The sequence below is a fragment of the Hemiscyllium ocellatum genome, chromosome 21, assembly GCF_020745735.1.
Source record: "Hemiscyllium ocellatum isolate sHemOce1 chromosome 21, sHemOce1.pat.X.cur, whole genome shotgun sequence".
NCBI lineage: Eukaryota > Metazoa > Chordata > Chondrichthyes > Orectolobiformes > Hemiscylliidae > Hemiscyllium > Hemiscyllium ocellatum.
Window position 1 is genome coordinate 50,224,622 of NC_083421.1, and position 25,282 is coordinate 50,249,903.

General features: G+C 40.7%; 1 protein-coding gene across 4 annotated transcripts in view; it reads left to right on the forward strand.

The window, feature by feature from the left end:
• ttll11 (tubulin tyrosine ligase-like family, member 11) overlaps window positions 1-24,104 on the forward strand; it is a 228,592-nt gene extending 204,488 nt beyond the window's left edge. For 2 of the 4 annotated variants that reach the window (XM_060841448.1, XM_060841450.1), the window contains 2 exons: window positions 12,979-13,302; window positions 14,190-15,243. In XM_060841448.1, the coding sequence (XP_060697431.1) occupies window positions 12,979-13,302; window positions 14,190-14,365 (500 nt within the window). In that variant the 3' untranslated portion in view covers window positions 14,366-15,243. Of the gene's footprint in view, window positions 1-12,978; window positions 13,303-14,189; window positions 15,244-22,166 lie in introns of those variants that run through there. The other 2 variants (XR_009645820.1, XM_060841449.1) reach the window with 2 other exon arrangements.
• Window positions 24,105-25,282: the final 1,178 nt, after the last annotated feature.

Sequence of the window (25,282 nt, forward strand, 5' to 3'; positions counted from 1 at the left end):
CATCCCATGCCTCCTCCTAGAACTGATCTGCATCTTCTGCATTATACACAGAAATATCCGCCATTGTTCCTCCATTGTCATCCCTGCTAAGGTACTGCACCATTGGACTTTGGCCAGCTCCTCCCTAATAGCTCCATAGTTCCCTTTATTCAACAGAAATCTTGTCACTTCCGATTGTACCCTCTCCCTCTCAAATTACAGATTGAAGCTTATTGTATTATGGTCACTACTTCCCAATGGCTCCTTCACTTCGAGGTCCCTGATCAATTCTGGTTTGTTGCACAATATCAGATCCAGAATTGCCTTCTCCCATGGTAGGCTCCAGCACCTGCTGTTCTAAGAATCCATCTCGGAGGCACTCCATAAAGTCTCTTTCTTGAGGTCCAGTACCATCCTGATTCTCCCAGTCTACCTGCATGTTGAAATCCCCATTACAACTAGCTAAATCCCCTATAACAGGCACACTGAACCAGCTTGGCAGTCATGTCTTCAACCTCTTCAACTGTGGCGTAATCACTTCACTCAATCTCCTTGTCAAAGACTCCTGAGCTAAAGCCTCACTCTTCAATCCACAGGAACTTCCTTGGACCCTCTTTTTGGGGCAAGTCTGTGGACATTTAATTTAGGATAGAGGGGGCCCTACTTTGTAGGAGCTGGGGTCTAGAACACACACACTCAAATAACAATCACTTACTTTCCCGAACGGTTTTGCGCTCCGACTTTACTTCCGCCCAACTCCCACCGGTCTGTGCTGCGAAAAGACCGTTGGCGTCGAGGTAAATTCTTAAATAACAATCACTTATCTTCCCGACCGGCTTTGCGCTCCGACTTTTCTTCCGCCCAGCTCCTACCACTCTCTGTTGTGAAAATTTACTTCCTAAATGGAATCAATTTAGGTAAAGGGGCAGTACAAAAAGATCTGGGTGTTCTTGTGCACCAGTCAATGAAGGTAAGCATGCAGGTACAGCAGGTAGTGAAGAAGGCTAATAGCATGCTGGCCTTCATAACCACAGGGATTGAGTATAGAAGCGAAGAGGTTCTTCTGCAGCTATACAGGGCTCTGGTGAGACCACACCTGGAGTACTGTGTGCAGTTCTGGTCTCCAAATTTGAGGAAAGACATTGTGGTTATTGAGGGAGTGCAGCGTAGGTGCACGAGGTCAATTCCTGGAATGGAGGGACTACCTTACGCTGAAAGACTGGAGCGACTGGGTTTGTATACCCTTGAGTTTAGAAGACTGAGAAGGGATCTGATTGAGACATATAAGATTATTAAAGGATTGGACACTCTGGAGGCAGGAAACATGTTTCCGCTGATGGGTGAGTGCTGAACCAGAGGAGACAGCTTAAAAATACAGGGTAGATCATTTAGGACAGAGATGAGGAGAAACTTCTTCACCCAGAGAGTGGTGGCTGTGTGGAATGCTCTGCCCCAGAGGCCATGATCATCTTGAATGGTGGTACAGGCTCGAAGGGCAAAATGGCCTACTCCTGCACTTATTGTCTATTGTAATCCGGAAATAGTGGTATGAATGACATCCCATATACATTTTTGGATTAAGGATTGGGAAATACCACACAAGTTCCCAATTACCCTTTGAAGTGAGCCTCCCACACAAAACCTCAGAGCAGCTTTAACTTGACAGTGGCCAGGTTGGGATGGCCATTCATCCCTTCCAAGGGAAAATTCTGTTCCAGCAGATAACATTGTTCAGTGATGATGACCCAGGGCATCTTTAGCCAGTTTATGAAATCTATAGAAAATAACAATGAGATCACTAAATCCAGGATCTGTTCAGGCTCCTTCACCGACATGGGAGCTCTTCAACTGCTGCTTTTCCCTGTAGAGTAGCAGCACCCTAGCTGTTCTTGCTAGGCTTGCTGACACAAATGTAATGGTTCTTTCCTGCATTATTGTTATCACCTGCACCAAAACTACAAGTAATGAGAATGAAATGGAGTTCTACCTCAACAGAATAAGCCAATAATCTGTAGGGAATGTTGGAAATAGAACAGCACATCAGTAATGGTACAATTGAACCTTCACTTCAATCATTCTGGAGCATTGTGCTATACTGTGGCACATCAGGGTTTCATAAAGAGGTCAATGTCAGGCAATGATAAAGATCCCTGTGAAATGTAACTTTATCCAGATGCATATTGCAAACCCAAAGTTATAATGATGCATTAGGAGAATAAAATATTGGTATTGATCTATTTTAATAGCTACCCTTGAATAGAACAAACCATGACCGTGCATATTTACAGATCACCGTGCGAACGTGGCAAGTCCGTAGCGTTTTCTTGCAGTATGAGGTATGAAATGTGATGCAGAAATAACAAACTTGGGTGAGACTTCTATGTTAAAGACAGCATGGTGTTATCAAGGGGAGGTCATGCCTGACAAATCTGTTAGAATTCTTTGAGGAAGTAATGAGCAGGTTGTACGTTTGCTCTCTGAGCTGGTAGATTTGTTATCAGATATTTCATCACCATGCTAGGTAACATCATCAGTGATCCTGCTATGAAACGCTGATGTTCTGCCCTGCTTGCTATTTATCTGTTGGTCTGTTGTGGTGGGTTATATCATTTCTTTTTCTGAGAGATTGGTAAATGGGTTCCAAATTGATATATTTGTTAATGGAGTTCCAATTTGAATGCCAGGCCTCCAGGAATTCCCGTGCATGTCTTTGTTTAGTCTGTCCCAGGATGGATGTATTGTCCTAGTCGAACTGGTGTCCCTCTTTGTCTATGTGTTTGGATACTAGTCTTAGTTGGTCATGTCTTTTGGTGGCATGTTGGTGCTCGTGTATTCTAGTTTCCTGCCCGTCTGTCCAATATAATGTTTGTTGCAGTCCTTGCAAGGTATTTTGTAAATGATGTTTGTTCTATTGGTTGTTGGTATGGGGTCTTTTAAATTAATAAGGAGCTCTTTCAGTGTGGTGGTAAGTTTGTGGGCTACCATGATGCCTAGGGGCCGGAGTAGTCTGGTCGTGATCTCTGAGATTTCTTTAAAGTATGACAGGGTGGCTAGTGTTTCTAGGTGTGTTGTGTTTTCTTGTTTAGGTCTGTTGTGAAGGAATCAGTTGACTGCACTTATCGGGTCAAGATTGTAGTGGTGCTAGAAAAGCACAGCAGGTCAGGCAGCATTCAAGGACCAGGAAAATCGACATTTCGGGCAGGAGTCCTGCACCACTCTAATCTTGACTCTAATCTCAAGCATCTGCAGTCCTCACTTTCGCCTGCACTTATCAGGTACCTATTGTTCCTTAATATGTTGTACAGATGTTTTTCCTCAGTTTCTCTTAGCTCCAGGGTGCTGGAGTGTGTTGTGGCTCGTTTAAATAATGTCGTGATACAACCCCATTTGTGGGTGTTGGAATGATTTGCTCCTGTAGCAACAAGTCAGGAGAAATCCACAAACACATAAACGACATCCTTACTGGTATAAAGTTCACCAAAGAGGAAGTGAACAACAACAGAATCCACCTTCCAATTTGTCACGGTAGAACGCAAAGCCAATGGAGAGCTGCAGACCAGCGTTTATAGGAAAGCCGTACACACCTACCAGATATTCAACTACAGGAGCGATCATCCCAACACTCACAAACAGAGCTGCATCAGGACATTATTTAAACAAGCCACACACACTCCAGCATCCAGGAACAAAGAGAAGCCGAGGAAAAACACCTGTACAACGTATTAAGGAACAATGGTACCTGATGAGCACAGAGCGCTGATTCCTACACAACAGATCTAAACAAGAAGACACAACACGCCCAGAAACACTAGCCACCCTGCCAAACATTAAAGAAATCTCAGAGATCACGACCAGACTACTCTGGCCCCTAGCTATCATGGTAGCCCACAATCTTACCACCACACTGAAAGAGCTCCTGATTAATTTAAAGGACCCCGTACCAACAACCAGCAGAACGAACATCATATACAAAAGGACTGCAACAAACATTACATTGGACAGATATGCAGGACTAGCCACCAGAATGTATGTGCATCAACATGCCACCAAAAGACATGACCAACTAACACTAGTATCCGTACACACAGATGAAGAGGGACACCAGTTCGACTGGGACAATACATCCATTGTGGGACAGGCTAAACAAAGACACGCGCGGGAATTCCTAGAGGCCTAGCATTCAAACCAGAACCCGACTAACAAACATATCAATTTGGAATCCATTTACCAAACTCTCAGAAAAAGAACCAGAAGTGATATCACCCACCACAACAGACCAACACAGATAAATAGCTAACGGGACATAACACCGGCACTTCACCAGAGGCTCACTGATGATGTTACCTAGTATGATTGCAAAACACCTGAGAACAAATCTACCAGATCAGCGAGTGAACTTACAACCTGTGCTCCAAATCGCAAGTAACAAGCAGGTTAAACCAAGGAGAGCCAATGAGTATTAACTACCTGGACTTCATGAAGGCCTTTGACAAGGTGCCGCACAGGAGGCTAATGAGTAAGATAAGGTCCTATGGTGTCAGAGGCAAGTGCTAGCATGGATGGAAACTTAACTGTCGGGCAGAAGTTAGACAGTGAAGATAAAAGATTCAGGATGGCAGACGTTGGCAAGTTGTGTTCAGCAAGGCTCAATGTTGGACCACAACTTTTCACTTTATATGTTAACAATCGAGCTGAAGGTCCTGAAGACATTCTGACTAAGTTTGCAGATAAAACAAACCTAGGTGGAGGGGCAGGTAGCAATGAGGAGGTGGGGAGACTGTAGAAGGATTTTGACAGGCTAGGAGAGTGGGCAAAGAAGTGTCAGCTGGAGTACAATATGGGAAAATATGAGGTCATGCACTTTGGTAGGAAGAATAGAGGTGTGGACTATTTACTAATGGGGAGAAAATTCAGAAGTATGAAGCATACAGAGACTTGGGAGTTTTATTCCAGGATTCTCTCAAGATAAACTTGCAGGCTGAGTCAATAGTTAGGACAGCAAATGCAATGGTGGTGTTTATTTTGAGAGGACTTGAATATAATAGCAGGGAGGTACTTCTGAGGCTCTGTAAAGTTCTGGTCAGATCACAGTTTTGGGCCCCATATCTCATGAAGGATGTATTGGCCATGGAGCGTGTTCAGAGGAGGTTCACGAGAATGGTCCTTGGAACTAAAGGCTAGCACGAGGAATATTTGAGGACTCTGGGTTTATACTCGGAGTTTAGAAGGTTGAGGGGGGATCTAATTGAAATGTACAGAATATTGAATAGCCTGGACTTGAGTAGATTTTGGGAAGATGTTTCTATTGATAGAAGAAACTAGGTCCCAAGGGCATAGCCCTCGAGTAAAAGGAAGAGCTTTTAGAACAGAGATAAGGAGAAACTTCTTCAGCCAGAGAGTGGTGAATCCACGGAATTCACTGCCACAGAAGGCTGTGGAGGCCAGGTCATTGAGTATATTTAAGACTGAGAAGATCAAGGGTTATGGGGAGAAAGCTAGAGAATGGAATTGTGAAACTGCTGCCTCACAGCGCCTGAGACCCGGGTTCAATTCCCGATTCAGGCGACTGTGTGGAGTTTGCACGTTCACCCCGTGTCTGCGTGGGTTTCCTCCAGGTGCTCCAGTTTCCTCCCACAGTCCAAAGATGTGCGGGTCAGGTGAATTGGCCATGCTAAATTGCCCGTAGTGTTAGGTAAGGGATAAATGTGGGGTATGGGTGGGTTGCGCTTCGGCGGGTCGGTGTGGACTTGTTGGGCCGAAGTGCCTGTTTCCACACTGTAAGTAATCTAATCTAATTGAATGGCAGAGTATATTTGATGGGCTAAATTGCCTAATTTATGCTCCTATGTCTTATGGTATTATTAATGCCTGAATTAATTTGCTTATCTGGCATGGCAAGAGGCAATTAATGCAAACTATGTAATAGCCATGACTAGTTGAGGCCATAAATTTTAATATTCATTCTGATAAAAAAAATTACTTGCCAATGAATTGCAATTTCACACCTGATGAGTAGCATTACTGAATCAGCGGATTTATTATTAATGCAGTTGTCCCTAGCAGGACTTCATATTCAAAGAATTAGACTCTGCTTCCCAAAAGAAAACCAGTTACTTACTGTGCCTGCTGTACATGTGGCAGCAGCTATTTTGTTTCATTATTGCGCAGTTGAATTTGGATCAAAGATGCGAAGCTTTCAGCTTCGTTTTTATTTAATTATTCATGAGACGTAGATTTCTCTAGCTGGGCGAGTATTTATTGCCTATCCCTGCTTGCCCTTGGAAGATGCTGATCTGCTGTCATTTTGAACTACTGCAGTCAATTTAGTGTAGGTAGACCGATGGTACTGGTAGTGAGAGAGTTCCAGGATTTTAACCCAACAAAACTGAAAGAATTGAATATATTTCCAAGTATGGATAGTGAGTGACTTGGAGGGGAACTTGAAGGTGGTTGCATTCCCTTATATCTACTGCTCTTGTCCCTTTAGATGGCAGTGGTCGTGGGTTTAGAAGGTGATGTCTAAAGGGAGCTTTGGTGAATTTTTGTATATAGTAGATGGTACACACTGCTATTATAATGCATTGGTTGTGGAACGGGGTGAATGTTTACGGATATGGTGCCAATCAAGCAGGCTACCTTGTCACGGAAGTTTTCAGGCTTCTTAAGTTGGAGCTGCATTCATCCAGGGAAGTGTTGGGTATTCCAACAGAATCCGGATTTATGCCTTGTAGATTGTGGATAGACTTTGGGGAGTCAGGATGAGAGTTACTCACTGTATTATTCCTAGCCTTTCACCTGCAGTCGTAGTTCTCTATTTTAGTGCAAGATGCCAGCAGATAGTCCAGCCAGAGCTCCTCTGCTCCACCTGTTCTTTTTCTATTTTTTCTGCCTTTTTTGCTTCTCCTTTCAGCATTTGGAGAGTGGAGGAGCTGGGGAGCTCCAGCGTGGACACTGGTGTGGGAAAGCAGACCCAGAGCATGAGGATACAGTCCTGGAGCAGAGGCTGGAGTGGGGGCAACAGACCTGGAGTGGCTACCTGCGTAGAGCAACCAGACCTGGAACAGCGACCCATGCAGGACAAACAGACCTGGAGCAGCAACCTGCGCAGGGCAAACAGACCTTGAGCGGCGAACCGTGCATGGCAAACAGATCTGGAGCAATGACCCGTGCAGGACAAACAGACCTGGAGCAGCAACCCGCGCATGGCAAACAGACCTGGAGCAATGACCTGTGCAGGACAAACAGACCTGGAGCAGCAACCCGCGCATGGCAAACAGACCTGGAGCAGTGACCTGTGCAGGACAAACACATCTGGAGCAGTTACCCGCGCAGGGCAAACAGACCTGGAGCTGCAACTCATGCAGGACAAACAATCCTGGAGCAGTGACTCACGCAGGGCAACCAGACCTGGAGCACTGACCGTGCAGGACAACCAGACCTGGAGCAGCGACCCGTGTATGGCAAACAGACCTGGAGCAGTGACTCGCGCAGGGCAAATAGGCCTGGAGCAGCAGCTTGCGCAAGGAAGCAGTCCGAGTAGTGGCTGGCGGGAGGAGCAAGTCCCAGGCAGAGGCCAGCATGGGGAGCAAATTCCAGCTGGAGGCCGGTGTGAGAAAGCGAGTCCTGGAGAAGCTGAGAGCCAGTGTGGAGCGGACTGAAAGCTTGGAACAGGGACATTTGTTGAATTGGGGTGTGGTGCAGGTGACCAAACCACATGTAGAACCCCCTGCGCTGAATTACTGCAGTGTAATTAGATTAGATTAAATTACTTACAGTGTGGAAACAGGCCCTTCGGCCCAACAAGTCCACACCGACCCGCCGAAGCGCAACCCACCCATACCCCTACATTTACCCCCTACCTAACACTACGGGCAATTTAGCATGGCCAATTCACCTGATGCCAGCAGATAGTCCAGCCTGACCCGCACATCTTTGGACTGTGGGAGGAAACCGGAGCACCCGGAGGAAACCCACGCAGACAGGGGGAGAATGTGCAAACTCCACACAGTCAGTCGCCTGAGTCGGGAATTGAACCCGGGTCTCAGGAGTCAGTCGCCTGAGTCGGGAATTGAACCCGGGTCTCAGGCGCTGTGAGGCAGCAGTGCTAACCACTGTGCCACCGTGCCGCCCACAAATGTTTATTTGTAATTTGTTTATCTGACTGTAAAGCCAGACTATGTCAGACTTTAACTATGTCTCATTTCTAACTTATTCTGTAAACAATGTAAAGTCATGCAACTACTTTTTAAAATTTCTCTTTTGTATCTAAGGTTTGTACCTAGGTATTTGTACCTAAGATATTGCCATAAGAGGCAACATTGTAAAATATTTCATTGTACTCCTGTATTTCTGAACTTGAGTACATATGACAGTAAAGGATATTCTAATTTTAATCCAATTCAATTTGTGTTTTCAGCAATGATAATGTTATTAAATATCAGTGGGCAGTGGTCAAATTCTCTCTTGTTGGAAATAGTCATTACTGACACTTGTGTAGTGTGAATGTTACTTATCAACCCAAATTTGGATGTTGACCTGGTCTTACTGCATTTGTACATGGGACTGCTACCGTATCTGAGCAGTCATGATTAATGTTGAACATTGTCATCGGAAAACATCCCCACTTGGATATTATGATGGAGATAAGGTTATCAATGAAGCAGCTAAGATGGTTGGGCTGAGGAACCTCTGCACAAATATCCTGGAGCTGAGGTTACTGACCTTCGACAACAAAAGTGACCTTCCTTTTTGCCAGACATGATTCCAACCAACAGAGAGTTTTGCTCCTGATGCTCATTGATATGTTTATGCTAGAGCTCCCTAATACCACGCTCAGTTAAATGTAACGTTGATGTCAAGGATAGTCTTACCTTACCTCCAGAATTGATCTGTCCTAACTAGATTTGAACCAAGATTGTAATGAGGTCAGAATGTGATTGATCCTTGCGGAACGCAAACTGAGTGCTCTCATGAATAACTTCCAGGCTCTGCCCATGATGCCTTGAATAGATAAGTCTTATGGCCTTGAGTTAATTGCGCAGAACAGTTGCAATAAAGATGGTGAACTAGTCACGCAAATAGATATAAATAGTAATGGTGTAGTTGGAATTACAGAGATCTGGCTGCAGGGTGACCAGGGGTGGGAACAGATTATCCAGAGATGTTCAGTTTTTAAGTAGGACAGACAAGGAGGGAGAGGAGATGGGGGAGTGTTGCCGGTCAAAAAGGACATTAATCTAATAGTATGGAAGGATATCTGTTGATGAAGTGGAATCTATATGGTAAAGCTTAGAAACAACAAAGGGCAGTCCTATACATGCTGCAATGCTCCAATGAATCACTGTGCAAACTGTAGGAACAACATACCATCTTCAAACTAGGCAGTTTCAACAGCTTCAAATTGTGAACCCATTCCTTCCATTTCTTTTAGCTTTGCTTTGTCACTCTCACTCCATTCCCCCCACCCCAATGGGACTCTGTTCTTTCTCGTCTGGCAGTTAGACACACATTTTGTTCTGCCATTCTCACAGAACAAAAGATCTGAACTATCAACATTCTTTCTCCCCCAGCACATCAACCCCAATTTGGACTTGAAATGTTTACTGGCTTTCTCTCCATGGATGCCTGACCTGCTGTGATCTCCAGCATTTGTTGTTTTACACTGTGTTGTTTGGTTTGACAAGGTGAGGATGTGTGAATCTGTTCCTATCTTTTCAATCTCCACACTTGACTACAGCAAGATTCTTTGTTGTTTTTAGCACAAGCCTACACCTTGGCTCTAATCAAAATGTAATTCCTCTATGTCTGTTGTATCAGTAATGAGCCATTACAAACTTTTCTTGAGAATAGAATAGAAACGTATTGTCACAATACTTTTATATGAAAAATACAGCAAAAAGTTTTTTAAGTCACCCCACCATAAAATGCCTACATCTTAAAAGTAAGATAAAGTTCATCACAGTTCAGTTAACAGGCACCTGGTGTCAGGGAAAGCCACTCAGGGAACGATGGAATACCCTGAAGATCCAACTGGGATGAGACTACCACACTGGGCTGCTGGAAAACTGAGTTGGAAGCCTCCACCAAAGAAGACCACCATGCCAGACCGAGACCACCAGTACTGGACAAGACTGCCTGCTGGACCACTGGAATACCTGGACACCAGAGGTGAAGAAGATCTCCACGCTGAGTCAAAACCGCAATACTGGAAGACTGGAGCCTTGGCCTAGCTTGCAAGTCTGCTTCGGGGTGCTACCCTGGGACCTGTTCTTCAGTCACCAGGAGGTCCTAAGCTGGGATGCAGCTGTGTCCAGTGCTGCCACCAGAGGCCTGCTCCTTCATCTGCCATTCTCCAAGCTTAAAAGAAAACAAAATAAGAAAAAAAGAAAAACAACAAAAGTAAAAATTTAAAAAGAGAAGTAAAGATGGCAGGAGCAGAGCCCAGGGCTAAGCCCCTCTACTCCATCTTAACGAAAAGAAAGAACAATATTATTATCTGCTAAGCCAAAGAAAAATAATAGTTGTGACACCAAAAACATACAGATACAAAGTTAAAAAGAGCAAGTGTCCAGTAGAAAAGGGAAATGAAAGGAATATACAACTTACAATCCTGACAGTGTCTTTGAGATTTAACCAAGACCCCGATGTTTAATTGATTTCTTATATCCTCTGCAGCGGTGAATATTTCAGTTGCCCTTCGTGTTCTCGGTGTTCTATTGTTTTGTTTTAATCAGTTCTGTCACGGACACTTCCCCTTTTGAGAGGCCAAGAGAGACCACTTTATTAAACTAATTCCAGTCACCAGTCTACCTCCCAATCCTTCCAAACAGCTCCCTTAAGGACAGACCATTTGTGTAATTCCGTGTCTCAGTTCATTGGATCCCAGTTTGATAATTGCAGGTGATGTCTTTCATCTCTAATATGTGAAACATCACACAGATGTAAATCTAAATAGATAATATATTTTCCACAACTGACTGGGTGGACTAGTTTCAGTGTCTTTTCATAAAAAAATGTTACTTTCATAGTGCTTTCAGCTTTATTATTCGGGGTATTGAGTACAAGAGCAAGGAGATGACTCTGAACTTGTACAAGGCACTTATTAGGTCTCAGCTAGAGTATTGTGTACAGTTGTAGGCACCATATTATAGGAAAGATACAAATGCATTGGAGAGAGTGCAAAATGATATCTTAAAATGGTTCCAGGTCTGAGGAAATTCATGAGGATAAAGGGAAGAAGTTGAAACTATTTTCCCTGGAGAGAAGGCTGAGAGGAGATCGGATGGAAGTCTTCAAAATCATGAGAGGCCTTGACCAAATGTGTAGAGTGAAGCTACTTGTAAAAGACACAAGAACAAGAGGACATGGATTTAAAGTGATGTGTAGACGAAGCAAGGGTGATGTGGGATGAAACTTTTTCACACAGTGAATTATTAAGGTATAGAATGCACTGCTTGGAAATATAGTGGAGACATTTCCAAGCAGTGTAGTAGGTTCAGTTGAAGTTTTTTGGATAGTAATGTTGTGGAGGGATAGAAAAGGCAGGAGATTGGCACTCAGTAGTGATGTTCATTTGAAGAGTTGGTGCAGGCATGATGGGCCAAGTAGCCTCCTTTTACGTTGTAATGATTCTGTGAATTTATTTATTCCATTTCAGTTTCACAATATTTGGCTATTCTGTGCAGTCAGCTGAATGCTAACACTGTTTTGACAATGTTTATTCTTTTTAAAATGGTTTCAGTCCCTGGACAGCTAAGGTATTAAAGTCAGGTAAAAGAAAGTGAGGACTGCAGATGCTGGAGATCAGAGTCGAGAGTGTGGTGCTAGAAAACCAGAGCAGGTCAGGAAGCTTCCAAGGAGCAAGAGAATTGATTTTTCGGGCATAAGCCCTTCATCATTCCGCAAGAAGAGCTTATGCCCAAAATGCCAAATCTCCCACTCCTCAAATGCTGCTTGATCTGCTGCACTTTTCCAGCACCACACTCTCAACTATTAAAATCTGGTGATGGAATTTGAAATTCAAGAGTCCATTTTGTTCACAATTTGATGTTATAGACTGACATCAGAGACTTCTCCTGAAACAATGATTATCTTCCTGTTTATAAGGTATGAGGAATGCTCTCCTCATGATAAATTCATAACCTGTTTAGTACATTTATGGTTTCATTACCTAAAATACATAGAGCAAATATGCCTTCATGTTACGTTTCACGTTTTGTTTTCATCATTTTTCTACATTCTCCACGTGGTGATCTATATATCAATTTCCAAGTTGCAGGACGAAGAGTTTAGTTTGTGAGGAATCAGGGTAAGCTGCTTCCTTATTGTCATACATTCATTTAATTTCACATACAGTGGGAACTCAATTCCAGATGATGAAAGGTCTACTTCCACTTTGGCTAAAATAATAACCGAAAGAACTGTGGATGCTGTAAGTCAGAAACAAAAACAGTTCTAAGGAAGGGGCACAGACCTGAAACGTTTACTCTGATTTCTCTACAGAGGTGCTGAGCTTTTCCAGCAACCTCTATTTTTGTTTTGAGCTAAAATGATGGGGCTTTTTTAGCTCTCTTTTCTCTGTATTAGTTAATAATATTTCCTTGAATTGCAAGGAAGACTCATTTTCCATTTTGAAAATTACATTGGGAATATTGCTAGCAGGTTAAATCCTCCATTGACCTCATATCCAGAACGTAACCAGTTCCCCATTCCTATACAACCACTTCCTGCAGGTTTCCTAGAGGTACAGCCTCAATTCTTGCTGAATTCTCGACCCAGAAAATTGACTACTAGCGCATAAAGATAGTAAGTTATTGGACAAAAAAACCTCAATTCCATTTGATTTATGTGATCTGAACTTCAATTTCCATGAACTTCAGTGTTCATAAATGGGGTTCCAATATATTACACTTCATATATAATGCAATTTCAGTGATGTTTTGAAGAATATTAAAATATAACATGGAATATCTAATATTTTATTGTGCTGTACTTTATAAGGTATGTGTTTTCAAGCATTTATGGAGGCCATCTTTCACTTGGCACAGAGGAGATATAAAACTCCACCTCTGCGTGAGCAAGTTGAGGCACTGGTCAACTTTTGTGACTATCAGCTGGAAGTCCAGGAAGACAAACACATTCTGTATGGCCGTGGAACAACAGACCAAAGATTGAGCTTAACTATGTATCAGCCTGAAGGATCTCGTTCAGGTGCTACCAATCACATGCACTTATTAAACCGTATGAGCATGTCCAATAGATTGCCGGCATCATCATTACCTGCATCTGCGGATCAACAGCTTGTAAATTCAATGAGTTCACGAGGTATTTCTTAAAAGCCACATGTATGTTAACACCTTCACTGTAACATTTTAATTATCCTGTTAAGGCAATTCTCGCCACCACCTACTTGTGAATAATTACGACTGGTTGTGCTTTTGTTTTATATTCTTACATTGCAAGGAGACGTCATTTGCTAGAGCAGAATTTAATGCCCATTCAAGGCCAATTAGGGATACACAATATATGCTGACCTATCCAATGACACCATTACCTGTGAAAGAATAAAAAGACCCCCCCAATTCATAATTGCCCTTACTAATGATGGTATAGACATTGATAAGAACATCTTTAAGCGTGAACTTTGATTTTTTTAATATTCACTGGTTGGCTAGCATGTATTGTCCATACTCAGTTGCCCTGAGATGGTGGTAGTGAGCTGTCTTCCTGAACCACTCTACTCTACATGCTGTAGGAAGACCCACAATGCCCTTCAAGAGGGAATTACAGAATCTTGACCCAGCAACAGTGAAGGAATGTTGATATATTTCCAATTAGATGGTGAGCGGCTTAGAGGGGAACTTGCAAGTAGTGGTGTTCTCATGTATCTGCTGCCCTTGCCCTTCAAGGTGGAAGTCATGTGTTTGGAAGGTGCTGCCAAAGAATCTTTGATGAATTTCTGCAGTGCATCTTGTAGATTGTACACACTGCTGCTATTGAGCGTTGGTGGTGAAAGGAGTTTGTGCTTGTGGATGTGGTGCCAATTAAGTGGGCTATTTTGTCCTGGATGGTGACAAGTTGATGTTAATTCGAAAGAACATCTTAGCATAATCCCAGGTTTAATTGGTTGTGAATACTATTTTTATTTGGTCATTATCATATTATTATTAACACAGTAATCATTAATTATGATTTATTTCATTTGCCCACAGTAACTGATTGCTCGCCAGCAGCTTCCTTCAGTCCCAATGGATGGGACAATCTGGGCTGCAGGTTTTGTCGTAATGCCAACCAATCCTGCTCTGTGATTGGTTTAAGTGATGTGCGTTCTCAACGGCTCAAGCTGACACAAATTTTGCGTCCATCCGTAACATCATACTTTATGTAGCAGCCCAGCTTTCGAATGGCGGTTCCCCTCAACCTAAATCTCCAGGACTCATTCCTGCACACTCACTGGGAAGTTAGCTCTTCACTCCTAGGACAGTAGTAAAGGATAAATAATTTCAAGCCAAATTCTGCTGATGTAGAGTTATTATACCTGCATTTCATATTGATTATAACCCTGTATTTCATACTTAGAATCATGTGTGGTTTATTTAAATAAAAATTGAAGCAAGCACTTTTCAGGTCCCTTGGAACTCCAGATTCAAAACAATTTGCACTTAATGTGAAAAACCAGCCACCACCTGGCTCCTAGCCCTAATCCATTTATATCATTTTATTAAACGAATTTCATAGTGGACTCATTACTTTTGAGTTGCTGATTGTTCTATAATTATTATTGACATGTTGTTATCATGTTCCTGAATCTTCTGCCAATTACATCATATGGCAGATGTTCTGTATTTTTAAGTTCTTTTTTTTTAAATCAGCATCACAGAATCACCACGCTGGCACAAAATGAGCTCCTCATTTATGTAGTCAGATTTTCTGTGAATTAACACTCATTGGGCTAGAACTTACTGTTGGTCATAATAGTAGATAAGTGCTGAATATATCTCCATAGCATTTGTCCTTCCACTATTAAATGGATTAACAGCTTTGCCAAAATAGTGGATGGAGGAATACATGTATTAAGCCTTCATCTATTAGAAGCAATTATTTAAACCTGTAATTTTCCTTTATTTCTCTTGTTTATAGTACAGTTTTTATGGTATTGTGATATTCAGCTGTATTCAGTCATGCACCCAGCAATGCAGCATAAATCAGGAAATGTGCATTGTGTATTGCATTGTTAAGAATGCACATTCCTACAATAAAACTATTTTATTGCAAGGTTTTTTATTAAAAAAACTTTAGAATTAAAGTTATGAACAAACTCTAGCAGCTTCTATGCCACTCACTTCAAATTTCATCAGTAAACGTATCAGGCTATCTGGTCATTAAAAATCACACCAACAAGCAAAGGATGTTAAGCTCCATTTTGTTTTCTTATTGTCAGTACTAGTCCAGAACCCTCGCTTACCCAGCATTAGAACTGACAGAGAACATGCTCTCTTTATTCACTTGCTTTGAAAATAAAGCTCAATAATTCATCCATTGGAAAAGTGACATTAACAAGCTTCAGTCATCATCAGGCAGAACTATACATTAGAAGTAGTGGTTGAGCCAATGATAAATACTTAATATGCCACTTGTTTATTTGAAGAATAAACACTAAATAATATGCATTGGAGCATCGTCTTCATGTAAATAAAAGCTAACTGAAATTTGGTCTTTTTTCACATCAGTCCCATCTCTTATGTTAGTGACATTGACATGTTAGTTGGTTATAGTTCAATAACACCGAATTCTTTATGAGTGATTCTGGTTAACTCAGTTTTATAGATTTCTGGTGCACTACATCTATCTCCATCTTTGACCATCAACAACATCACAGATGAACTATACCTCAAACCATAGGGAAAATGTTCACCACAGTTAAACACGACTCTGTTCACATTTTTAATCACAACTAAATATGGATAGCAATCAGCAGCAAGAAACTTTATCCAGCCATCATCATCACCACTCTCCCCCCATTTCCCTTCCTGACTCTCACCTGACCAGCTGAGATCTTTTAACTCAGGACATACCTGTGGTCTTCCCCAGTCTGTAGGACTCAATTGTTCACAATGTGGATGTGCTGAGATGTAATAGTTTAAATAACTTAAGCTATCTTGAAATATGTAATTGAGATTCATGGGTGGAAGACAAGTAATGATTATTATTGGTATTGTCTAGCAATTTTTATGGTTCAGTCTATCAAGATAGAAAGCAAACATTGATTCATCCATCATATGTCAAAAATAGTTTATTGCTTTTTTTTCTTCTCTCATAATACCATGTGTACAAAGGTACTCATAGCTTGAAAATTATTTTTCAAATGAAATGGGTTTGGAATTGTAATAATTGACAATGTGTTATAATCCTCATACAGACATATGACTTCTGATAATTTTTAGTTGATAACTGAAAGATCTCACATTTTAATATACTCTTACTGTAATAAATAGCTAAAAGCATGACGAGCTAAACATTTTTTGGGCAATTGATGCCTTAAAGTACAAACAATTCATACTTTTTATTGAGTTAGTCTTTCCAAAAACAATCCAGAGTTGCTGCCAGTTTCCTTCGGGTTTCCATATTCCCACTTTGCCAAGTACTATCTATTTTTGGAGAGTTCCTTAATCAAACATCAGTAGTAAAACTTGTTCCAATGATTGATGTCCCCTGACCATGCTCTGTTATTGATTGACATGTAGGGAAACTTGTAATCTCAATAATAGCTCCCTCTGCCCTTTTCCCTGTGGCAATGTGCAACATAATAATCGTGTATCCATGTTGAATTGCTAATTAGCAACTTTGGTCCCAATTCATTTTCATCTCAGATCTAAACAATTTATGGCACAAGTGTTACAACTCTGTAGCTTTTACATCTTCCTGGTATTTTGGGAGACCTAAAGTCTACTCATTGCAAACATTATCTCCAATAGTAAATACGTTACACTACCATCCCAGCAAAAACAGTTCTAAATTTCCCCTTGATCTCTAACAATCAAATCACTCAAGTTGTGAGGTAGATTTCAGAACAGGTCATTTGATATCCTCCTTTATTTACCTTAAATTTAAAGCCACAATCCCCCAAAATATAATAATCTATAAATCTTATAATTGTAAAACCTGAAATTAAAAAGTGATTCCTTTTTACTTTCATCTTATAACCTTGTGGAGGAATTTTGTTTCTATTGGAAACATTATAGATTTCACTGGCCTCTTCAGAATGATATTTTTTTGAGCCTGTAATAGCCATTTGCTCCATTTACTAGATAAAGATTAAAACCCATCACTAATAAAGTGATGCTTTAACCCTTGTCATACAGCAAGCGGGGTTTTGTTCTAATGTTTCATTCTCCTCTGCTTATTATATAAATTTGATGAGTTAACTTGCTTTTAAGGATGATAGACAGTGATGATATTTGTTATTAGCATATTCAATATGTGTGGCTGTGATACATGTGCATCTAATTTGAGCACTTCTTTCTTGAAGTACATTTAATACAGAACCAGTTAATACCTTTCCAATCTCTACAGTTAATTGAATGCTAGTTAGCTTTAATTTCAACAGAAGATTGCAAATCCTTATCCACCCTGTAGTAATTTTGAGAATGAGCAATTGTGGAGGTGCTGTTATCTCCAGATATTATATAATGTGGTAGCACATTCATTGCTATTTAAAATGTAATGGTATAAATGCAGAGTATTATCAGGTTAAATACTTTTCTCACCTTAGAAACCATGCCCTTCCAAACAGCAGCAATCTTAATCAGAATGCTGCTCAAACTTTTCTCTGAGTCGATGTTTCTCAGCATTTCTTGCTAGATCTTCCAAACATGTCTTCTCCAGAAATGCAGAGCAGAGCACTCCTCAGAAAGTTCCATTTTACTGTAATAGAGTTTGGGGAGTGGGGGGATGACAAAACAAAGACCCTCTTTTTGATGGTTTAGTTGCAGTATGGAACTTTAAATGTCCCTTGTGCATGTCAGTGAATGGGTGAGTGATGAAAGAATGACTGGGTAAGATGGTGGGATAGCAGTTGGGGGAGATGTTAAGTGAATAGGGTGGCATTTTGGTGAGATGAGAAAGTGGTGAGAGTCAGGAGACAGTCTGGTCAAGTCCAGAAAAGGAGCCAAATCAGGGACTAGTCAGGTGGGGTGGTTGAGGATAATCATGTCTGCTCAGTGAGTCTAGTTATGCGTCCAGGAGCGAATGTAGTTGGATATTGTCATGGAAAGTTGGTCAGGGTCAGTCAGATCAGGTCAGGAGAATAGCAGGCTGAATGTTTGGTGGGTTTGTCAGAGTGTCAGAAAGGATTAGATGCATTTGGGATGTTGGAGGGTGGTGAGGAGATTGTCAGGTTTGGTCAAGAAGTTTGACATGGGGTCAAAAAAGACATCAGGAAGTCAGTATGAGTAAGTAGGTCAATTCTATCATTAGTTAGAAGTTCGGCGAGGTTCTATTCTATTTTAACATATCCTAGATAACTATCCAAGTTAGTCTCATGGAACTGTCCAAAGTATCCAATTCTAACTTAGTTAGAGAATTCCACAGAGCAGAGGAATTTTCCATCAGATATCCAAAATTCCTGTACAAATTCTATGGAGATCAGCATGTTGGTACTGTTGCAGAGTCCTGACATGCATCTTGAGTTATACATCCAGTTTCCTGATGAAGGGCTTATGCCCGAAACGTCGAATTTCCTATTCCTTGGATGCTGCCTGACCTGCTGTGCTTTAACCAGCAACACATTTTCAACTTATATATCCAGTCTCCCAACATTCTGGAATAGGTGCACAGACTATGAAAATTAGTTCTGAAGAAGGGTCACTGGACCTGAAACATTAACTCTGACTTCTGTGCACAGGTACTTCCAAAGCTGCTGAGATTTTCCAGCAATGTCTGTTTTTTATATAAATTAGTTGATTTATTGGCTATCCTATACTAAAGTAATTTATTTTTGTAGTAAAAGTAAGTATTTGCATAATAATGTTGAAGTTCTGGATTTATTCTATAAATATTAGTTTAGGTAGGATATTTAACTTGACCTAATATAATTTCCTTTGATACTAGAGAGGGTTGTTTATTCTCAATAGTTTCTGTAGTAGAGTTAAGAAATTGTTACAAGGACACTAAAATAAGAATACATCAGATTCAGTAATAAAAATTTTGTTTCTATTTTAGTTCAGTCCAAACAGCTTAGGGAGAAGGGAAATGTCAATGTGTAAGGACAGTGTAATGTATTTGATGTCGTCTTCATAATCCTTACCAAGGTCTTTGATTGAATCTTTCATGACAGGCTGGTCAAGAAAGTAAGAGCACATGGGATCCAACGCAAAGTGGCATGGTAGATTTAAATTGGGTGAGAGGCAGGAAGCAGAAGGTGATGGGGGGCTCAAGACTGGCACCTTTGCTGCTTTTGATGTATGTCAACAATTTAAATTTAAATGTAGCGGTATTATCAAGAAATTCAAGGATGACATGAAAATTGTTAGCGTGGAAAACAGTGAAGAGAATAGCCATAAACTGCAGGAGGATAGGAATGGACTGATCAGGCGGGCAGAACTCTAGCAAATGGAATTCAGCACAAAATAAGGCCATTCAGCCAGTGTATTTGCACTGGTCAACAAAGATCTGACTATACTAATCCCATTAAAAAGTGTGAGATAATGTACTTGTGGAAGACTAACAAGGTAAAGGATTAGACTATGAATGGTAGGAGCATGGAAGTCCAGAAGATCAGAGGGACCTTGGCGTACATATCCACAGGTCCCTGAAGGTAACTGGGCTAGATGCTAAGGTGGTTAAGAAGGCATATGGGATATTTGCCTTTATTAGCTGAGGCGCGGAATACAAGATCAGAAATTTTATGCTGGAACTGTATAAAATGTGGTTTAAGCAGAACTGGAGTACTGTGTGCGGTTCTGGTTCCTGCATTACAGAAAGGATGTGATTGTACTAGAGAGGAAATTCACTAGGGTGCTGGAAGGTCTGAGCATGAGGATTAGTGTTGTTTACCTTGGAGCAGCAAATGTTGAGACAGAAACTGATGGATCAGATGAGGAGGACATGAATAGGGTGGAAAGGAAGGCACGTTTTCCAATAGTCGAGTAGTCAAAAACTAGGGGTATCGATTTAAGGTAAGAGATGGAAAGCTAAGGGCAGAGTTGAGAAGAAATGCTTCCACACAGAAAGTAGACAGAGTCTGGAACTCTGAAATTGCCTGAAAGAGTGGTTGAGTCAGAAACTTGTAATACTTAAGCAATACATAGATATTCACTTGTGTTGCCATGGCCTGCAGGGCTATGGGCTGAGTTGGAAAATGGGATTGGTATAGTCAAATCTTTGTTGACCAGTGCAAATACACTGGCTGAATGGCCTTATTTTGTGCTGTTAATGTCTATGCATCCATGAAACAAGAGGAGAAACACGGGGAAGCAGCTGAGAAATGCAGAACAAGAGGAAAGGGGCATGGGAGGGAGGACAGCATGATTTTGGGGAAATCGCATGAGAAGGCAACATGAGAATGGGAAACAGAATTTAAAAAGGTGGTGAGAGGAGAATAGCACAGGGATCAGGTATATTGTATGGAAGATGACACTGGAATGAAGCAAATGGCACCGGAGGTGAGGTTAGCAATGTAGAGAAGACCAATGGGATAGTAATGGCAGTAGGCAAGTGGGAGAAATGATGACAGCATCTGAGGGATGAGTTTGGCCAGCACTGGTGGGAGTGGCAGCATGGAAGAGGAGGGAAGATGAGTAACTTGGAAAGAAGAGGGGACAATGGGTAGGGGGTGAACCTGATAGAATAGAAACAGATGGCATGGAAAAAAGGGAGATTGAGAAGGAGGAGGATATGGAAAATGATATGTATGTCCTGAAGTAATGGAATGAGAAGAGGAGGAAGCATGAAACAAATTGGATAGGAAGTATAAACTGTTATTCAGATAGGAAGTAAGTACTTTTACAATCAAGATACTAAATTTGCCACAAATGTTTTATGGGTCTTTGCTAGCAACTGCATATTATACGCTGTATCTTATTCTGTTGCTAAGGTATAACTGTGCTGCTTTAAACTTGTAAGATTTTAGTTGCATAAATTGATTTTGAAATCAATGACATGCAAATTCCTAGGTCAATGAGAAAGTAATTAATTCCTTACCTTAACAGTAACAATTACTTTTCTATCTCAACCTTTTACCCATATTTAAAATACCCACTTTAAAATGTTTGATGGTTTCTAATGTAAAAACTAACCTCTGGCTCATGACCTGCTCAGAATTTCCAATATTTTCTGTTTTTGTTTAACCTTTCCACATCCACACTATTTTAGTGCTTGGTGTCAATTTGTGTAGTTTACCATTAAACAGCAATGAAATTCTCAAAATGGAATAGCAACATTAGATTGAATCCTACAATTCAGACTTTGTCAAAAGGATGTATCAGGTTTTTCAGAGGATTTGTTGCCACAAGGCCTAGCATGTTTTTTTCATTGTATCTTACCAAATTAACCTCATAACTACCTATCTGCTCCTTGACATTGTTTTTGTCTGATTCTAATCCAATTTTATTACATGCAATTCCCAAAATAAATCACCACTCAATAGGTATCCTAGAATTTACCGGCAATCTATACGCCCGCATCTTTAAAAGGACTTTGTGTACCTGGACAAGCACTGTCAATCCAGAGCTGCCCTACATGATTACTAACATTACCCCAGATGTGGCAGACAGTGACATTGTTGCTCCACAGACTGAGACCTAGTGGTTTTGTTGGATGCAGTGATGCAGAAGTAGAACTCTCCCAGGAACAGCAATAGGGGCCATGACACCACACCATGCCAGTCTGGTCTGAGATTGCCTCAAGTTTAAAACAATCTCAGCCATCTGGAGAAATGCCCAGAACTGTAGGAAGAAGGACAATTACCTTCTCTACTCTGCTAGCATAAGTGTTATCATCTTGTATTCACTTCCCACTAAGGCTCATGCTCTGCCACTCACTATTCCCTGAAACGCCTTTCTTTACTTGCTCTCACCTACCCAACCCATGAGATCACAAAACTCTGCAGTCCTTATCCACTGTCTCCATTTGCATCTGTTATTGCTGTGCCAAATACTTTCATCTTCCATAAAACTGACCTCTCATTCCAGAAAGAGAACACTCCAACGGGACATAAAGAGTCGGAAAGGATGGTGGGCTGCCTGATATTCAGCTCCTTGCCCCTTAAAGTGAAGAAGATCCTGAATCTGCTTGTCCAAGTGGCTGAGTGATCATGTCCAAGTCTTTGGACTGGTATTGGAGGCTGCCCTTGACCTACTGTGCAGGAAACCCTGAGTGAAGGTTTGAATTGACTGAGGCCTGCTACAACTATGACAAGCTTCCTGCATTTGTGCCTACGTTGAACAGTGAGGCAAGGTAATATAATAAAAGTCTGGTATCTCTGGAGCCAAAGAAGGCAATGAAAGCTATAGATGCTGTCAGTATCCAGGGAAGCATTGAGTGAATGAGCTCTATGATAGTGAGTGAAGAATCTCAGGATGCAGCCTGGTCCTCTCCATGAACTGAGTGTCTCCTCCTGAGCGCACAGTGTCCTTGCAGCAGCATTAGACTGGTAGTTGTTGGTGCAACCCTGAGGTGCAGCATTAAAATGCAGAAGTGGCCTTGCAAATGGCCTGGAGATTTACCATAAGGGTTCTTCAAAACTGGCACTATCAGATGCCAATGTTTGTGGACTTGGGGTGTGAGTGGCCAGCGCTTGCTCTGAGATATTGGTGCCCGTTCACCAACATGAAGGTCCTCTAAACAAGCAAGGCGCTGAATTCACCAAGTACTCACTTTGACTTCCATGTCAAGCTCTCTTGTCTAACTTGCTTGACATATTTGATAAGATATAAGGTTAAATATCAATGATGAGTTGTCTGTTACAAGCAATAATCCCCTTTAATTGGCAACTCACCACTGCCTAATGAAAAACTCCACTTGCTGCTTGTCAAAAACATAAATGATGGCACAAGATACTCCTGACATTGAGATCAACCTTACTGTGCCTTATGGCACAAATCTCGCCATAGCTCATAATGCTCAGACCCATCTAAGTTTCCACCCCATTCTCTTAGATACTGTAACTAGCATCATTTAATTAAGGGGCCAACCACTGAATTCTCTCCTTTGTTCTGGTGGTTGTGATAATAGCTGCTAAAAGTGTCGAGAGTGTGGTGCTGGAAAAGCACAGCAGGGACATGCAGCATCCGAGGAGCAGGAGAATTGACGTTTCGGCATAAGCCCTTCATCAGGAACATGAAGACCTTATGCCCGAAATGTCAATTCTCCTCCTTGGATGTTGCCTGACCTGCTGTGCTTTTCCAGCACCACACTCTCAACTCTGATCTCCAACATCTGCAGTCCTCACTTTCTCCTCAATGCTAATAGTGTGAAAGATGCAGAAATCTTTGGCCTTGCAGCAAGCGCCATTAGAATTATTAGTAATTTTGCAAAAGGAAAATAGGAAAGTTATATGTTTGGAGATTGTAGATCTGTCTCTACCATCATTTTTGTACTAGCATTCTGAGTCATATTTCATTTGAAAGTTAATTGCATGTCCATCATCACAGTTGTTGACAGACCTGAAGAATATTTCCAGTATTTTCTTATTTTTCAGATTTCCAAATGTAATCATAGCTGGCAAATCATTGAATCGACTTAAAAGGGGTTGCATGTAAGGTACAGTGTAGTATTCTGCAATTTAAATCAAGCTTTGTTTGACCTGACCTGACCTGTCTGTTGGTGTTATGAGAACATCCTGAGGTGAGTCAGCAGCTAATAATTTGTAGGTATATGAAGATTATTAAAGGATATTCTACTAGTGATTCCCTCAATTGTAAAGATACTATTCACTGACAGTAAATTTGTTTAAGTTTTCTGAATAACTTTGAGGTTTATCAGGTGAAAATGTGAAATAGCCTTTCAAGTGACATGTTTGACTAGTGATGCTTTTTCAGAGGGACATTTTGATTGATGCATGCAAAATAAATACATGTATTTTTATTCATGCACATTTATTAACACTTCAGACTATTATTTAAATTTGTATAGACCTTGCGCTGCAGATTCATGATTCCATGATAGAAACCTTTCTATTTTTGATTGCTGATGCATGGCAGAGATAATACAAATTTTGCAGTCTGAGAGGAATATTAAATACACATTCTTATTCAGTTGTATTTATCAATAAAAATCTGTCAAACTAAGAAATGCAATCCTCCTTAATTACTGCATAATAAGTACGATAATGTAAACTAATATAGAAATGGAGTTTTGCTTGTGAAATTTAGAATGTGAGCACAATACATGTATAAACTTGCACTTTACTGCCTTCTTTTCTGATGCATGGGTATGAAAACCTGTGAATACATACCAGGATATCCATACTGCTGTGGCTGTATTTAATATTGATCTGTTGGCTTAATTTTAAGTTTTGCAATATACAACTACTGTAAGGTGTTCACTATGTACTAGAGCATTTATTAAAACCAGATACAAAATTAAACAAGTGTTAGAATCTATTACATTTCTTATTCTATGTTGATTTTTTTAACGATTTAATAGTTAGATCAGTTTTACCAAAGTAAGAATATGCATATGAATTTACCTAGATAAAGCCTGTCAAGGATTTTCTTCTGTTTGTTATTGATTGCAGTGCATTAAGGTGCTGAAGCCTCTGTTCTGTTAATACTCTATAAATTTGCAATTTATTAAAAATATTTATTAAATACCTAATTAGCGTGTCTGTCCATCTGACCTACATAAATTATACATATTTAATTTACTTGCATTGATGAAGCGTGCTGACTTATTTGGGTTGAGTTTAAATTCCAGACAAACATAGCTGGAAAAGTGAAAGTAATATTCCTTTTATTATCATCTTGGAACAACAAGCTTTCATTTATGGTTGCAATGATCTCAATTTAGGTACATGAAAATATGATCCTTTGTGATATCTTCAGTGTAGGAGACATATATTTGACCAGAACAATTTAGTATAAAAGCAATACTCAACCTGTGCAGGTTTCAAAATAAATAACTTTTATATTTTTAGAATCGTGCTGCTGCTGGGTAAACAGCATCACAAGAGCAAAGGATAAGGGCAGGAGGTCCAGAGAACGTTGGATGTCAAATCAATATCAAGAATTGTGTAAAGAAAAAGAAGGAAGCATATGCCAGGTGCACTGCATTAAAAAGAGGGAAGGATGTTGCTTAAAAAGGAAAT